The sequence below is a fragment of the Crassostrea angulata genome, chromosome 7 (assembly GCF_025612915.1).
Source record: "Crassostrea angulata isolate pt1a10 chromosome 7, ASM2561291v2, whole genome shotgun sequence".
NCBI lineage: Eukaryota > Metazoa > Mollusca > Bivalvia > Ostreida > Ostreidae > Magallana > Magallana angulata.
In genome coordinates this window covers 7,539,858-7,558,160 of record NC_069117.1, presented here as the reverse complement: position 1 = coordinate 7,558,160, position 18,303 = coordinate 7,539,858, and the positions used below count along the sequence as shown (strand labels likewise).

Genomic DNA, 18,303 nt, shown 5'->3' with positions numbered 1-18,303 from the left:
ATTTAACGTTAAGTTTGCGACTTGCATTTTTATTTTATTTTTAGGAATTGTACCAAAGTTACATATATACATTTTTTACTTTACAAATTTAAACAATAATTATGTAAAAAAAATCGACTAACTAATGGCTTATGCTTCAGATACAGTGATGTTTCTTGGAGTTTTGATTTTTGCAATTCTTTTAGAATGTAAGTATACATATACATGCATTGTCATAGTTTATTAGGCCTATATCTTTGTTTTCCTGCATAAAAATCGTTTTTTTGGGCACAACAAGTATGTAAAATTTGAAGAAAAATAAACCAAATTATTTTTTATTACTACATGTTGTATGGTGCACCAATATTAGCTTTAGCTTGTAGTATGTCTTTCCCTTTTTCAGTTCAACCGGTTCAAGGAATCATAACGCCTGTCAAATTATGGAAGGCAAAGCATTGGCCTAAACCAAGGTCATTTCTCAATGGCGCAGGACCAGCAAAGATCAGCAAAAACGTCGTTTTTCATTTAAAAGAGCGTCAGTCATTTACTGATAGGTTTGGGTGTCCTACTCCACAACCTCAAATGATTCCTCCTCCACAAACTCAAAATACTCCTACTCCAAAACCTCAAACGGACATGATCGGCAATCCTATATTGATACCAAAAACGGATGAATATGGTTCGCCATTTACTGACAGTAAAAGAGTTTCAATTCTTAAATCTTTTCGCTGGAGAAGAACAAAGAGACGTTCTCGACGATTACGCTCGCCCAATAGATGTGGATATCCTCTTGCAAGTTTGGCAACATCCTCAACCATTCACCAACCTTCATTGACAGTTGTAACGGCGATCGCTTCAAACTCCCAACAAAGCAGAAGTACACAGCCACAGGCGTTGATCGACACGATGACGTATGTGTACATTGGGACGGGACTGGCGACGTTGCTCCTGATTATTGGCGCTCTCATCTTTTTGATATTGTGGGCGCAAAAGAGGAAAACTCGACATCGAGTGAATAATACAGATTATTTATAACACGTTACTGGGTTATAAAATTATCCAATGAATCACTCCAAAAATTGTTATAACTTATAAATTCTGGCAACGTTTAATATTTATCACTATAATTTTTTGTCATTTCATTGATTGAAACTTTCATATGCTGTACATTTTGACTTATTTTAATAAAAATACACAAACCCGTCAAAGAAGTGCAATTGAAATCGATGAAAGGGAAAACTTTCTTCCCACATTATCATTTTTTCCTTGAAAAATTCATCTTTTACATTCGGAAGGCACTCGGAATACCTGCACAATTTTACCAACTTTATCATCCGGGACGGGCACCTTCATAATTTTAGCAATGAAAAAAAAATCTCCGTACACCTCTTATTTTTAGCCGTGTACTGAAACCTGACAAGTTTCAAAGAGGAAATCTTCGGGGTTTTTTCATACTATTGAATGAATATCCTCTGAACCAAGAGGTTGATATCGAATAATTTTATTTTTACGTACATGTAAAGGTTTTATATTCAGGGTTAGTTCCAAACACTAAAATATGACAATATAGTAGTAACACACATTTTAAAAAAGCAAACGGGCGCGTAGCAACGAGGAGGGGGGCTGAAGTAAGTTCAATAAAGCAACAACTGTTTGATTTTACCAAACATACGTAAAAGGGTTGGTTAATTGAAAAGAAAAATTGGCTTTAAGTTGCCAAGTGCTAAATAAAATATATAAATTATGCTGGCAAAGGTGATTCGGTGTCTGTGGACACTAAACACCTTTAATTTACGTGTTCTTTTTCTGATCCTTGCGTTGATCGAGTTAGCGCAATATTATTTATGTTTTCTCATGCTCCACAACCTCACCACAGCTCTGTTTTGCTGTCTGATAAATGCAATCAACACTTGTGCATAATGAATTATGTCATTTATTAAAAAATGATAAACAACAGAGTAGGGGATCAGACCCCAAAACTGTTCACACAAAATGTTAAATAACTTATCAATATGCTGATCCCCTTAAATTACAGAAAAACAATATTTTGTTCAAAATTATATACAATATATACAAACCAGCAAAAAGGTGGCACCTCAAAAATAAAATATGCCACAAAATGAGATGTAAAATCTTACTGGCCTCAAAACTTTTGAGTGCAGGATCACCGCATTCCTAATGCTGCGGCAAAACTTCGTCATGGGCTGATCATCGACAGGGGTACACAGCAGATGGACATCATCCGGGCTATTCTCTTTTGAGAAGTTCACAGACAAAGCCTACATAGTACATCCACTTCTCTTCGCAAGCCCTCATATTTTGATTCTGGAAAACGTGTAAATGTCGGAACCAAAGACGGACTACGCTTCGACCCATGTTTCGACTCCAGTTTCCCTAAATTTTTGTTACAGACCTACTATTTCTACATTTTAAACATTATTGCATCCATATATCACAAAAAATCAACACTAACCCGCTGTTAAATCATTTTCGCAACTTCTACATCTCGGATTTAAATTTTGTGTATCACATTGTTTATCTAGGTTAGCGCAGATCAAATGTTTGTGTTTCGGATAAAATTGGAAACATATTTAAGACAACATTGTCGAAAACGTAACTGAATCAACTTAATCTTAACATGCTCAAACAAATACTGAGTCACAAAATTACGAAGTGGTATTTCTTCCCTTTTTAACCATCTCTTATGGTGACAAACTTTGCTCTACATGAACATCTGTTTTTAAACATTTATCAAAGGCCTGAAGGCCTGAGCGGCGCATCGCATTGAAGGAAGCTAAAAACATCACTAAAAGTTGTTAAATATCGCCATTCTACAATGGGGAAGGTGGCGCGCTTTTCCTCATTCAGTTGGACATCGTCTTATTCGTTTTATCAAGTGATAAAATACGAAATCTGTTCCTAGCTATAGGAAGACAGCAACTTACTCTCATTTTAATATAAATATTTTATATACGAAATTATTACAAATTTTTTTACCTCCGATATTCCAACAATTAACGTCATCGCTTTTAAATTGAAGTACGAACTGATGTTATGCAAGTTATCTCATCGGTTGACTAGTCCTCTGTCCCTATCTTGCGTACATAGCATTTCAGGCATTGCCAGTCTATCTCATCTGCGTATTAATCTTTGTTTTGTTCTTTCATTGATGTTGATGTTTTTTCAATGTGTAAAGGAGATATCTGTTATAATGATTTGTTGATATTTTTAAAACGAATACTGAATATATGTTCCTGGTTGAAAATACGTAACAATCAGAACGGCACTATATATTTATTGGCGCATTGATACTTGAGTTCTATGACGCCGCTTGTATATAAGCCGAGAGAAGTGAGCTGACAGCAATGAGGCTACATCGCTGATAGCGATGCGCCTCAAAAACGAACATTGATTAATATACATATGTAGCATACAAGAAAGATTAAAATAAAGGGTTTTAATTGCCTTGTGTGACACAGATGCTTATCTAATTGTAGGTATTCTTTTAAATTTTCTTTAATTGTAAAACCATTCTTTGTACCTCTTTAAATTATAAGAAAAATACCTTTAATCTTAAAGTCTACAATCAGATTTTCCGTTTTATCCGACTCTAAGTATTCTACTTTTTTAACCACCTATACCAAGGGATCTCATAATTTTAACCCGGAATTTAGAAGAAGAGAAAATGATTTAACAGCGGGCTAGTGTTGATTTGTTTGTGATATATGGAAGCATTTATGTTCGACATGTAGAAATGATAGGTCTGTTACGAAAATTCAGGGAAACTGGAGTCGAAATATGGGTCGAAGCGTAGACCGTCTTTGGTTCCGACATTTACACGTTTTCCAGAAACAAAATGTGAGGGCTTGCGATGCAAGTCCTTCCAGAATCCCCGATGTCCCCATAAATAAATACCTCAAAGGGCTTCGGCAAAACCTTTCAAATGTGCATTAGTCTGAACAACAAAGACGTTAAAATGTTGACATGATGCAAACTGCATTCGGCCATGGACGTATATACTATACGTACTATACGTCCCTGATTCGGCGAATTAATCGGCCTACTATCACTATCTTAACTCCAACACCATCTCTTAAACAATATTGTTCAACAGAAATAATATTGCGAGCTCATTTCCCACTGCTTGTACTTCCACAGATATCATTTTCTCCAATGAATCTAAAACCACCACATCGGGAATCGAGTCCAAATTCAGATTCTCCGCTCTGAAGACACACTTGCTTAATCTCAAACCGCCTTTTCCTCTAAACGATACTTTAATCTCTTGACAGATTATTTGTTCCTGATTGCATACAATAGTAATCATGCGATATAGCATACAGCAAAAACTAGAAACTGCGTTTCAAAACTTACTGTATCAAATCATTACTCGTGCTAACACTCTCAGAGATGAAGACAGAATGGCCCTACACTCATTGGTCAGATACTGATCGCATCAAAACACGTGACCATATCGTTTAATTTGATTGGCTTTTAAATTAAATTGGGGAGAATTACACCTTGGAATTTTTTTACAATGATATAATAGGTCACAGAGATTTTTATACTGGGGATTTGGGCTAAAAATAGACATGAACAGTGACCATTGAAGGAAATTACATAATAGGACTAATGACCTCTACAAGGCATGGGAAAGAAATGCAACATTTCTAATCAAACATAAACATAACAAATACAGTAAATAAGCATATACAATTATAGCATTCTACACATAAATAAAATTATTAACATATTTGTTGTTCAACATTACTCCCTCAAGTTTTGATTTTTGATGGTTACTTTTAAAAGACTCTTAAAAATATAAAAACCGGGAAAAGTGCTCCGTATGTGAAATTATTCTGTAACTTATTTGAAGGATTCTAATTTAATTTAGTTGAAATTAAAACTGCATGGTCCGATTTTTTGGCTATTACAGAATTAAATTTTTTTCTTTACAAACCCATTATCTGAGAAAATTATTTTGATAGACTTTTGCCTATATACCTCAGCAGAATTATATTCCTTTTAAAGAATTAATGAAAATTATAAATAAGTCAGGCTGTGTCGGTTGTTTTCTAAACAAATTTTGTACAACATTTTTGTTCCATTGAAATATGGTTTAATTGAACGGGAAAACTACTGCAATGTCTATAATTATTATACACATACTTAGCATAACCATCGTTTAAAAGCGCACACAAAATTTAATGTAAAATCAGAGCAAGCGGCTTATAAGTCTTGCTAAATGTGGAAAGATACGAAATCCTGACAAAACTGTTTTGATACAGACGTTGCGTGGCAGAATAGAAGCTTAGGACTACATATAGCCTACAACGACTGTTAAGGTAGAATGAAAGACGATAGGTCTAGATTAGAATGGTTGACACTTGGTACACAAAAGTACTGTTTAGAATGAGAATATGCACATGACAGTGAGTGCCGCGTGGCTGTGGATTACCAAGACGAATAAATTTTTACACAATAACATCTAAGAGAAATGTCAAACAAAGAGACGAGATAGTTGCAGTTGCTATGACTAGCGCTTACTGACAGATTGAAAGTATGCAGAAATGTTGGCTTTACTTGTTTTATTTTAGAACAACAATCATTAAATTTAGTTGCTTTAGTTCCATTTGAAAACATGATATTAGATTTCTTTTCAACACACGATACATAAAGGCTTTATTACGGATACTAGTAATCCACAAAAATGTCTTGAATTGTCCATCACTTTCCATGCAGAGTGCTTTCTTTATTTTATTTTATTTTTTTTTTTTTTTTTTTTTTTTTTGGTTTTGTTTTGTTCCAAGCACTCGGATAACTACCGACTGTTCTGATGAAATCTCATTGATTCTTTGGCACAGTGTGTGTGTGTGTGTATGTGTGTGTGTGTATATATATATATATATATATATATATATATATATATATATATATATATATATATATATATATATATATATATATATATATATATATATATATATATTACAACATCGAAAATAAGCTATTACACTTCATGTCTAGTCTAAATGATAAAACCCGTACAAAAAACAAAAAAGTTTCAAATCAATTCTCCAAACGGAATAACGGAAAAAATTCTTCAAAACCAAGTTTGGACAGAATGGCCGACATACAGGCGGAAGGACAGCAAGAAAGACTATCTTCCCCTGTTTTGAACAGGAAATCAACTTGTGTTTGAACAAAAGTTATCAAGCGATTAACATTATCGCTGATACAATTATAACCAATTTCTTTGTATTTTTTAAATCTAATTTCGCACCTTTTTCATACAGATGTTTTAACCAATCAAAAACGACTACGTGTTTACAACTATCAAGTTATATCTATTCAAAAATGTCAAGTGTCTTTTGACTGTTGGTACAATCGTCTACAAAAAAGGCATTGAGTGATATCTTATCCATCCCTACATAAACTAATTATTTCTAAAAAGTTGCAGACACGGTTGACATTTTCTTTATCAGACGGTTTTAAAGCAAACTTCGTCCAAAATAACAGAAATTAGGAAAAGTTTCAACCCATACTTTACTATTGGTTGAACACGATGAATAAAAAGAATAACAAATGTCTTTCAGATATCTATCCGCCCTACACTAGAAAGTATAAAAAGCGCACTTAAGTGTTTTTGAGTTACTGTTGCTTGACTCTTCTTGACAAAAATAAAACATGAAAGGTCAGTATTTAGGCAATCTTTTATGATTAAAGATAAAGTTTGTGAATTGCATTTTCATTTTATTTTTGGGAATTGTTCCAAAGTTACATATATACATTATTTTACTTTACAAATTTAAACAACTATTATTTTTTTAAAATCGACTAACTAATGGCTTATGCTTCAGATACGGTGATGTTTCCTGGAGTTTTGATTTTTGCAATTCTTTTAGAATGTAAGTATACATATACATGCATTGTCAGAGTTTATTAGGCCTATATCTTTGTTTTCCTGCATAAAAATCGGGGTATTTTGCACAACAAGTATGTAAAATTTGAAGAAAAATAAACCAAATTATTTTTTATTACTACATGTAGTATGGTGCACCAATACTAGCTTTAGCCAGTAGTATGTCTTTCCCTTTTTCAGTTCAACCGGTTCAAGGAATCATAACGCCTGTCAAATTATGGAAGGCAAAGCATTGGCCTAAACCAAGGTCATTTCTCAATGGCGCAGGACCAGCAAAGATCAGCAAAAATGTCGTATTTCATTTAAAAGAGCGTCAGTCATTTACTGATAGGTTTGGGTGTCCTACTCCACAACCTCAAATGATTCCTCCTCCACAAACTCAAAATACTCCTACTCCAAGACCTCAAACGGATATGCCCGGCAATCCTATATTGATACCAAAAACGGATGAATATGGTTTGCCATTTACTGACAGTAAAAGAGTTTCAATTCTTAAATCTTTTCGCTGGAGAAGAACAAAGAGACGTTCTCGACGATTACGCTCGCCCAATAGATGTGGATATCCTCTTGCAAGTTTGGCAACATCCTCAACCATTCACCAACCTTCATTGACAGTTGTAACGGCGATCGCTTCAAACTCCCAACAAAGCAGAAGTACACAGCCACAGGCGTTGATCGACACGATGACGTATGTGTACATTGGGGCGGGACTGGCGACGTTGCTCCTGATTACTGGCGCTCTCATCTTTTTGGTATTGTGGGCGCAAAAGAGGAAAACTCGACATCGAGTGAATAATACAGATTCCTTATAACACGTTACTGGGTTATAAAATTATCCAATGAATCACTCCAAAAAATGTTATAACTTATAAATTCTGGCAACGTTTAATATTTATCACTATAATTTTTTGTCATTTCATTGATTGAAACTTTCATATGCTGTACATTTTGACTTATTTTAATAAAAATACACAAACCCGTCAAAGAAGTGCAATAAAAATCGATGAAAGGGAAAACTTTCTTCCCACATTATCATTTTTTCCTCGAAAAATTCATCTTTTACATTCGGAAGTCACTTGGAATACCTGCACAATTTTTCCAACTTTATCATCCGGGTACCTTCATCATTTTAGAAATGAAAAAAAATCTCCGTACACCTCTTATTTTTAGCCGTGTACTGAAACCTGACAAGTTTCAAAGAGGAAATCTTCGGGGTTTTTTCATACTATTGAATGAATATCCTCTGAACCAAGAGGTTGATATCAAATAATTTTATTTTTATGTACATGTAAAGGTTTTATACTTCAGGGTTAGTTCCAAACACTTAAATATGACAATATAGTAGTAACACGCATTTTAAAAAAGCAAACGGGCGCGTAGCAACGAGGAGGGGGGCTGAAGTAAGTTCAATAAAGCAACAACTGTTTGATTTTACCAAACATACGTAAAAGGGTTGGTTAATTGAAAAGAAAAATTGGCTTTAAGTTGCCAAGTGCTAAATAAAATGTATAAATTATGCTTGAAAATTTATAGGCAAAGGTGATTCGGTGTCTGAGGATACTAAACACCTTTAATTTACGTGTTCCTTTTCTAATCGTTGCGTTGATCGAGTTAGCGCATTATTATTTATGTTTTTCTCATGCTGCACAACCTCACCGCAGCTCTGTTTTGCTGTCTGATTAATGCAATCAACACTTGTGCATAATGAATTGTGTCATTTGTTAAAAATGATAAACAACAAAATAGGGGATCAGACCCCAAAACTGTTCGCACAAAATGTTAAATAATTTATCAATATGCTGATCCCCTTAAATTACAGAAAAACAATATTTTGTTCAAAATTAAATACAATATATACAAACCAGCAAAAAGATGGCACCTCAAAAATAAAATATGCTACAAAATGAGATGTAAAATCATACTGGCCTCAAAACTTTTGAGTGCAAGATCACCGCGTTCCTAATTCTGCGGCAAAACTTTGTCATGGGCTGGTCCTCGACAGGGGTACACAGCAGATGGACACCATCCGGGCTATTCTCTTTTGAGAAGTTGACAGGCATGCATTTATGTTCAAAATGTAGAAATAATAGGTATGTTACGAAAATTCAGGGAAACTGGAGTCGAAATATGTGTCGAAGCGTAGACTGTCTTTGGTTCCGACATTTACACGTTTTCCAGAATCAAAATATGAGGGCTTGCGAAATCCCCGATGTCCCCATAAATAAATACCTCAAAGGGCTTCGGCAAAACCTTTCAAATGTGCATTAGTCTGAACAACAAAGACGTTAAAATGTTGACATGATGCAAACTGCATTCGGCCATGGACGTATATACTATACGTACTATACGTCCCTGATTCGGCGAATTAATCGGCCTACTATCACTATCTTAACTCCAACACCATCTCTTAAACAATATTGTCCAATAGAAATAATATCGCGAGCTCATTTCCCACTGTTTGTACTTCCACAGATATCATTTTCTCCAATGAATCTAAAAACACCACATCGGGGGGCGTGTCGGCAATCGAGTCCAAATTCAGATTCTCCGCTCTGAAGACATACTTGCTTAATCTCAAACCGCCTTTTCCTCTAAACGATACTTTAATCTCTTGACAGATTATTTGTTCCTGATTGCATACAATAGTAATCATGCGATATAGCATACAGCAAAAAACTAGAAACTGCGTTTCAAAACTTACTGTATCAAATCATTACTCGTGCTAACACTCTCAGAGATGAAGACAGAATGACCCTTCAGGTTGCACAACACTATTAAATTCCCCTCTATAATCTTACTAAACCCACTCACCTTTAGACTGCTCTCACTCAGGTACAACAAACTTCCCAGACTTTTCCCTTTCACATGTTAAAGTACTATTCTTACTGTACATTTCAGTACCAAAAAATACCTACCCATCCACAAAGGCGTGAGACTTTGTTTACATCCAAGTCAAGCAGGTGCTTGAAAACCATGCCTGGAGCCAAATCACCCCACTCTGTATGAAAAAAAATTAAAAATATTTCTTGGCCTCCTCAATTTTTTTTAAGCATATCATCTGAAGCAAAATACTTGAATTTACACCTCATAAAAAAATTGGGCACCCACCTCTTAGGAAAAACCCTCAAATCAAAGGGAAAAACTGGCTTCTATATTCTGTCCGCCATGTTTTGACGTGAACCTTCAGAGAAATAGTGTTGTGATACCTGCACTCATTGGTCAGATACTGAACAAATCAAAACACGTGACCATATCGTTTAATTTGATTGTCTATTAAATTTAATTGGGGAGAATTACACATTGGAATTTTTTTTACAATTACATTATAGGTCACAGAGATTTTTATACTAGGGATTTGGGCTAAAAATAGACATGAACAGTGACCATTGAAGGAAATTACATAATAGGACTGACGACCTCTACAAGGCATGGGAAAGAAATGCAACATATCTAATAAAACATAAACATAACAAATAGTTTACAGTAAATAAGCATATAAAATTAAATTATAGCATACTACACATAAATACAATTATTAACATATTTGATGTTCAACATTACTCCCTCAAGTTTTGATTTTTGATGGTTACTTTTAAAAGACTCCTAAAAATAACAAGTGTTTGTTATTCCGGGAAAAGTGCTGCTCATGTGAAATTATTTAGTTTTTTGAAGGATTCTAATTTAATTTAGTTGAAATTAAAACTGCATGGTCCGATTTTTTGGCTATTACAGAATTTAATAATTTTCAATACAAACCCATTATCTGAGAAAATCATTATGATAGACTTTTGCCTATTTACCTCAGCAGAATTATAATCCCTTTAAAGAATTAAATGAAAATTATAAATAAGTCAGACTGTGTCGGTTGTTTTCTAAACAAATTTTGTTCAACATTTTTGTTCCATTGAAATATGGATTAATTGAACGGGAAAACTACTGCAATGTCTATAATCATTATACACATACTTAGCATAACCATCGTTTGAAAGCGTACACAAAATTTAATGTAAAATCGGACCAAGCGGCCTTTAAGTCTTGCTTAAATGTGGAAAAAGAAGAAATCCCGACAAAACTGTTTTGATACAGACGTTGCGTGGCAGAATAGAAGCTTAGGACTACATATAGCCTACAACGACTGTCAAGGTAGAATGAAAGACGATATGTCTAGATTAGAATGGTTGACACTTGGTACACAGAAGTACTGTTTAGAATGAGAATATGCACACATGACAATGAGTGTCGCGTGGCTGTGGATTACCAAGACGAATAATTTTTTTCACAGTAACATCTAGGATAAATGTCGAAAACAGAGACGAGACAGTTGCTCTGATTAGCGCTTACTGACAGATTGAAAGTATGCAGAAATGTTGGCTTTATATGTTTTATTTTAGAACTACAATCATTAAATTTAGTTGCTTTAGTTCCATTTGTACACTTTAACAATAAAATGCCTTCTTTGGTGATTCATTCGGTACAGGAAGGTAGCGACATTGCAGAAAAAATACATAACCCGCGTTAGCGGGTTATGTAATTTTTTTCTGCAATGATCGCTACCTTCATAACCCGCATGAATCATCATAGAAAGCAATTTACTATTTATATTAACATCTTTCTTTTAACTAATTAATAAACTGATTATGAAAAGTTAGTAAAATTCACTAAATTACTGTTAATGTACATAAGTACGTTAGCTAAAAGAAACAGCCAAATCGTCTCCTGTGAGACTGAGTCTGACATCATCATGATTATTTTGTGCAGTCCGTGATTTTTCTTAGGTTGCTGGTGGCTTCGACCAATCGATAAACAGGGCGTATCCATTTTATTCCTGTCAGTTTCTTGTCAGTTTTAGCCGTTGTAGATTTCGACCAATCGATAGATTTCAGTCTGGTTGTTTCTATAGAGCTATGATTAACTACTAGTATATGTTCCCGTAAGAAATAGAGGAAATAATATTTAATAGATGTAAATATATGATATTGAATTTCTTTTAAACACACGATACCATAAAAGCTTACTAAAGCTTACGAATACTAGTAATCTGCGAAAAATGTCTAGAATGTCCATCACTTTCCCTGCAGAGTGCTTTCTTTTCTTTTCTTTTTGTTCCAAGCACTCGGATAACTCCCGCTTGTTCTGATGAAATCTCATTGATTCTTTGGCACAGTATATATTCATAAAATTAAATCTTTTACAACATTTAAAATAAGCTATTACACTTCATGTGTAGTCTTAATGATAAAACCCGTACAAAAAAGCTGTCAAAATTAAACCCACTGCTGCGTTTATATTCAAAATATTTTTCCATTTTGGCGACTCTTTCAGGTACTTTTGCGTCATTTCCGGTCCAATGTGAGGGTCATCTTGGCTGTGACTCTTTGATGGCATCCCACAAATCTGGTCCAGCCAACGCCTCCACGCGGGTCGGTCATCGCTCGTATCGTCCATAACCTCAATCGACTCATCTAAAATACATATTATCAAGAATAGATAACTATACACAGCGGGTATATACTAGCATCTTTGCATAAAAATCATTTCTTCTTCTTTTGGTGAGCATTATTGTTTAATGAAAAACAGGTAGGATACCTTTTTGCTTTTCGGCATCGTTGTTTACACCTTCACTTTGTGGTTCTTCTCCATTATCTTTAGAATTCTTCATTTCCAGATTATTTTCCAACGAATCATCTCGGGTTCTTGTAAACCATGTTACTCCTTTAAGCTAGAATCAAAAATAAAAATATTCAACAAACAATGTACATATATATATATAAACAAACTGATAAATTGACATTAATTTATAGTAAATATCATATATATACGATGACGGCACTCACTTCTTCCTCGGTCCTTGGCGTCGTAAGAAGGCTGATAACAATAATGGCGATAGAGGTAACACATATCATCAACGCTCCAAAATACGTGTAGTGGACGTTCAACAGAACTCCGGGTCTTGTTTCGGGTTCCCCGCAGTCGGGAGCGGGGTACGCCAAATCTATACCCATCCTGATGATGCCACAGGTGTGACCGATAGCTATCCCCCAGAATGCACCCTAAGCGATACAGAATGAGATATGCATGTACTAGGTTACATGCAGTAAGGCATTTCAGCACCTATAGCCATTTCATACTATATTATAGGTGACGGGAACTTACAACTAGTCTTGCATATGGTTACTGAATGTAGTTCAACTCATAATTTTCTCGTCCTCATGAATATTGATTATTTTCAATCCATCAATTAGAAAATGAAATTCCTTAGTTTTTGAAGGTTGTATTATTATCGAAAACGAGAAAGATTAAGCGAGTTGGCTCATGGTCAGTGGGTGTATGCGAGACTGGCCTTGACTCTCAGAAGATGAAAATTTACTTGTTCTGTCATTCTTTTCCACATGACGGCAAGGAAAAACAGCGCTCCTATAGGTGTTCCTAGGTAACCCTGCACGGCTTGGATGTAGTTAAACAGCTGGCCTCCTTGTGAAGATCGAACGAGTGGGATCCATAAAATACTGACAGCGCAAAGGAACAAGATGAAAATCCTGAAAATTTACAAGAGTTAGAGAGAAATTCAATATACCCAATCCGGTATTTCAAGTCAGTACTTTTTAGCTCCATTGAGTGTTGCTGGTAATTGTCGAGATGTGTTAGTAGGTTTTGTGTTCTGTGATAGGGGTTCATGCTCACGAAAAAATCTTAACAAATAAATCGATACCTTCCAACAATTAGAAGTTCACGCTCGTGAGCTTGTGGACGCATGCGCCGCCAGAGATCCATGGTGAAGATGGTGCTAGAACTGTTAAAAATCGAGGTCAGAGAACTCATGATGGCGGACAGCATCACGGCCATCAGTAGCCCGCGGGCTCCTGTGGGAAAGAAAGAATGGATTACCGATGAGATCACCGAGTACGCTCTAGGTAACTTGTTATGATCAATATATTTGCTAAATTGTAAACCAAAATTTTCAATTTCTAGATTTAAAATTTTTAAAAAAAAGTAACTAATTTTATCTCTTTTATGAAAACACATTTACATAAAACTAACATTTTTTCAAATTTATAAATTGCCTTAAAAATATTAAATTTTCATTAACTTACCATAGGGCAGTAACTCCAGAACCAGTTTGGGGTAGGCGATATTTGAGCAACCAACAGGATTGTCACACACCTTTCTACATTCCTCTGGATCGACGCAAGCCACCTCGTCTACAGAACGGCGTAAAAAACAGCATTGTACGAATATACTCAGAGACCGTCGGGTACTACATACATTTACCTACGGATCCTGCTTACCTGGGTATAGAGCCCTGCTGATCATTCCAGGAAAGATCATCATAAACAATGGCAAAAGTTTAAGGTAGCCCGCCAAAATCGATCCGCCTTTTGCGTGAGTCAGGTTCTTGGCGCCAAGAGATCTTTGAACAATCACCTAAAACAATACCGCGAAATGGTTAAAAACATTTTACATTCGTTTATCTCTGCTGGGTTTTCTGTTCAATGACCGTCACCGGTACCTGATCACAGCACCAGTACCAAAGACATCCAACACTGGACTGCAGAAGAAGTCCTGGCCACGGGTTGTCTCCCGTAACGGCATCCCTAAAAATATTGAACGCGTCACTCCGAGGAAATCCGCATGTACTGTTGGGGTTCCGAATGGAAGGAATTGCGTCCATATATTTCTCTTTTAGGTTGTTATATCCACCAATCTTATGAAAACCTGCAGCAGAATTTTCAGTTAAAAGGAAATGGGCTGGAATTGGTGAGCGAAAAAAATAAATGGATAATTTACTAGTAATTTTTTAACTTACTAGTAATATTAAATATAATACTATTCTTACTGATTCCTACTAAGGCGAATGAGCCCAGCGTCATGACCACTGTTTGGAAGGTGTCTGTATACATCACAGCTTTCAGCCCCCCTGAAAAAAGAAACAGTAGAATATCAGGTCATGTCTAACGCACCTGCCTACTGGACAAACGGAACGCGCCCTGGCCCAGTCCGAAACCAATTTACGTCATGAATGTGGAAGTATTGGATTACTTGCTAATGAGTAAAAGTTAACAAAATGAAAATTTCATGACGAAAGATTAAATGACCAAGAATTTGAACCTGCAAATCATTGACCAATACCAAGTAAATCAAACTACTTTTCGTGACTGTTTCGACAAATATGTCATCAAAATTATCTACATCTTTGGAATTTCGAAAACTCAGGTAGATTTATTCTCTGAATTTAAGAATAATGAAAACTAAGCGAGCATTAAAATCCGTTTACACATTTAGTTCCATCTTATTATGCTATTCACCAGCAAAAATTTTAAGTAAGATGTGATTGAATTTGTAGAATGTTTTAAATAGTTGAGGCAGAATAAGTTTGGTGTGTCTGTTTATCAATTTGGAATAAAGTGTTTTGACATCATATATTAAATAATCTCACCCAGTATTGTGTAGATCCCTGTGATGACCAGGAGAGCCACAATAGAGACGTACATGTTCCATCCCAATGCCAGCTGAATGAACAGGGCCCCGGCAAAAATGCTGACCTACATATTATTACACGATTAAATTACAAACGTACGCTCTAACCTAGGCAAATACAATTGTCATCAATATACTTACGATTATGAAACAGTAAATACAATACTTTTATACGATCATGAACACTGGATAAATACATGTAAACATTGGACTATTTTGAAATTACCGCCAATTTTGTCACAATGTACAGGATTAAGGCTAAAACGCTGAGGTATATCCGAATTCGCCGTCCTCCAAGCCTCTTTTCCATGAATTCCGGCAGTGTATAAACCTGTGAAATATTTCATACATTTTGATGTCTAATTTGAATTCATTTTGAGCAAATGTTGTTTCATTTTTCATTGTGTACCGATTTATTTTTTCAGTACTTACTCCAGCCGAAATATAAACTGGAAGAAAAAGCCAGGCAAGCAGTAGGACTAGGGGCATGCTCTGAAATTAAAGAAAACACTTTGAATTCAGTCAAAATTATTTTCGGTTTACTAATGTATTCAGAGACTGAGTGCATCTATCGCTTTTTATCTAATACAGTCTATCGCTCAATATCTACGGTCTCGCTGTAATTACCGCCCATTCATAGGAGATCATGGCGATGCCCGCCGCAGCACCTGTTCCGGCGAGCCCCACAAAGTGCTCGCTGCCGATGTTGCTGGAGAAGAGGGAGGCACCCACCTGTTGATGAAATGATATTCCGTTAATATACGTGCTACATGTGCTAAAAATAATTTATCTGTATTATCTTTTAGCAGTTCAATAGAAATGCATTAGAAAGATAGGTTGCGTAAAGTGGAGGTATCATGTTTTTAAATTGTGCATTTAACAGTAAATTTGCAACACTTTTTCTGGTACTGTTCATAACTTCTATATAAGGGTAGCATGCTTACCGGAAACCATGACAAACTCCTTCCCGCCAAAAAATAACTGTTGACGCTCCCCCTGTTTCCCCGAAAAACAGTCTGAAATAAATATACCAGTGAGTGTTCAGGTAAAACAGGGGTATGCTTGGTAAATGATTATTTTTTCAAATAGCAAAACTAGAGAGATTGCTTACCCATAATCCTACTCCGAGGACCCCAATGAAATAGATCACAACAACAACGATGTCGGACCAATGATCCAGCCCCGGGGTCGCCATCACTAGCCTCGAATTAACACTGAACCAGCGAGGGTAGCGTCCAGCACAGAATTTGACCTCATTTACTAATTGTTTAGTTTAACTCGGGGAAAGTTTATCTTCTTGCTGTAAAGGAACTGTTATCTTAGAGGCAGTGCGAGAAGCTCCAATCAGCGCAAAAATCGCCCTAGATTTGCGATTCATTGCAGGCTTACGTTCTACTTAAATCTGATGAATTTACAATCAGTTGAGAGAGATAAGAAAGACATCTCCGAAATGTTTACCTTGTGTTTTATATGATATAAGCAGTCACTGCATTTACATATGTACGCGGTTGAATAGATACCAAAGAATGTATTACTTGGGCTATTCAGTACTTGAAGTGATTCGAGAAGCATTGTTACTCATTTTCTTAATCATTAACTCATGTTTATGAGTTCGGAAATTGTTCAATTTGTGTCTTTTAGTTATGGAAACAAAAGTATCAGTTAAATATAGAACACGTGTATTCATATTGTGTGTGTTTATTAATGCATATTAGAAAGCTAGTCATGTTTTGTCATCAGTCTGACTAAAGCCAGCCTCTACTATTTCTTTTCGTTGTACTACGAAGTGAAAAAGTAGTGGCTGGCTTTAATAAGTCGGACTGGTTTTTTCATAGGTTTATCATTATATTGCACAAAATTGTGCTCACGTTATATTAAGATCCGAAAGTCAAAATAATTACTTATCGTTCTCGGAGGAAATTTTTTTCTATTTTTCAAGTCATTAATTGGATCGAAGTTGTTGTCTAAGCTCGACGTGATTTCTATTTTCCTATTGGCTACTGTTTTGTTTTGTAAAAGACAGTGCTGCAAATGGAAACAACTTATAAGTTTTTTTTAGCTCACCCGAGCTGAAAGCAAAAAACTATTTGGCCAGAAAAGCTGAAACATGTATGGAAGCATTTGCATATAGTGTAGATTTATTTTTGTTCAAACCGTGATCCCAATGGTAAGGGTTGGACCACAATAGGGTGTCGGTTTTTTACAAAGAAAAAATAAAGAAAACAAATTTTAAAAATTTCTCAAAAGCCAATCGGCCAGAACATCTGAAACATGTGTGGAAGTATCCTCAGGTGAAGTAGATTAAAGTTTGTTCAAATCATGATCTCCGGGGTTAGAGAGATGCCACAATGGGGGTTGATTTTTTTTTTTACTTTGGAATAAGTAGAGAAAAATAATTTAAAATCGTCTTCTTATGCTCAGTATGTGATATGACAATGAAATCATCCTATTATAAACGGGGCTCAATGTTTTCCATAACAATATCTAGAGGCAGAACTTAAATTCTTTTAATGCAGAATCTTTTTTTACTATATTGTCCATATATTTTTATATGACATAATACAGCTAATGTTATTATGCCTATTGTTGGTCAGGTGAGAGATGTCGTCCATGGGCCTCTTGTTTTTTGTCTTGTTTATACCAGGGTCCGACTCTTTGTGACATCACTGATCTCTTTGAAGCTTCCTACTTTTATGTAGGGGTAAAAGAAATAATTGTATTTTGTTTGTATTCAGAGGAGGCTTGTTCGTGCGGGCCGACAAAAAAGGATGAAATGTGAATTTTTAATTGACAAGTTTATGCTTGTATCTATGGATACAACAGACATCTACATGTACGTAACTGTAATTAAAGAATTTGTTAGAATATTTGTCAATATGCAGCTAATGTGTGATTTTGTTATAGAATCGTAGCTTCTATGAAATTGA

At 35.4% G+C, this 18,303-nt stretch overlaps 3 protein-coding genes across 3 annotated transcripts; 2 read left to right on the top strand and 1 right to left on the bottom strand.

The window, feature by feature from the left end:
- Positions 1-144: 144 nt before the first annotated feature.
- On the top strand, positions 145-1,167 carry LOC128191571 (uncharacterized). Its single transcript, XM_052863701.1, has 2 exons — positions 145-188; positions 383-1,167. Exons 1-2 carry the CDS (start codon positions 149-151, stop codon positions 1,012-1,014), a joined length of 672 nt encoding a protein of 223 aa, XP_052719661.1. The 5' UTR covers positions 145-148; the 3' UTR covers positions 1,015-1,167.
- Positions 1,168-6,823: 5,656 nt separating this feature from the next.
- Positions 6,824-7,872, top strand: LOC128156371 (uncharacterized). The gene is made up of 2 exons (XM_052818476.1): positions 6,824-6,887; positions 7,082-7,872. Exons 1-2 carry the CDS (start codon positions 6,824-6,826, stop codon positions 7,711-7,713), a joined length of 696 nt encoding a protein of 231 aa, XP_052674436.1. The 3' UTR covers positions 7,714-7,872.
- Positions 7,873-11,839: 3,967 nt separating this feature from the next.
- LOC128157071 (sodium/glucose cotransporter 4-like) lies at positions 11,840-16,777 on the bottom strand. The gene is made up of 15 exons (XM_052819428.1): positions 16,488-16,777; positions 16,321-16,392; positions 16,004-16,108; positions 15,809-15,868; positions 15,603-15,707; positions 15,336-15,441; positions 14,736-14,816; positions 14,409-14,614; positions 14,188-14,323; positions 13,993-14,100; positions 13,611-13,761; positions 13,269-13,437; positions 12,736-12,951; positions 12,488-12,620; positions 11,840-12,363 (listed from the first exon to the last, which is right to left on the bottom strand). The coding sequence occupies exons 1-15, from the start codon at positions 16,569-16,571 to the stop codon at positions 12,131-12,133; spliced, it is 1,965 nt and encodes a 654-aa protein (XP_052675388.1). The 5' UTR covers positions 16,572-16,777; the 3' UTR covers positions 11,840-12,130.
- Between the last annotated feature and the right edge of the window lie 1,526 nt (positions 16,778-18,303).

Excerpts from the sequence above, each read along its gene's own strand:
- LOC128157071 (XM_052819428.1), bottom strand. The coding sequence starts at position 16,571 with ATGGCGACCCCGGGGCTGGATCATTGGTCCGACATCGTTGTTGTTGTG. Across the intron at positions 15,442-15,602 it reads ACATTGTGACAAAATTGGCG|GTCAGCATTTTTGCCGGGGC; the intron begins GTAATTTCAAAA and ends AATAATATGTAG. Across the intron at positions 12,621-12,735 it reads CGCCAAGGACCGAGGAAGAA|CTTAAAGGAGTAACATGGTT; the intron begins GTGAGTGCCGTC and ends TTTTGATTCTAG.
- LOC128191571 (XM_052863701.1), top strand. The coding sequence starts at position 149 with ATGTTTCTTGGAGTTTTGATTTTTGCAATTCTTTTAGAAT. Across the intron at positions 189-382 it reads TTTTGCAATTCTTTTAGAAT|TTCAACCGGTTCAAGGAATC; the intron begins GTAAGTATACAT and ends TCCCTTTTTCAG.
- LOC128156371 (XM_052818476.1), top strand. The coding sequence starts at position 6,824 with ATGGCTTATGCTTCAGATACGGTGATGTTTCCTGGAGTTTTGATTTTT. Across the intron at positions 6,888-7,081 it reads TTTTGCAATTCTTTTAGAAT|TTCAACCGGTTCAAGGAATC; the intron begins GTAAGTATACAT and ends TCCCTTTTTCAG.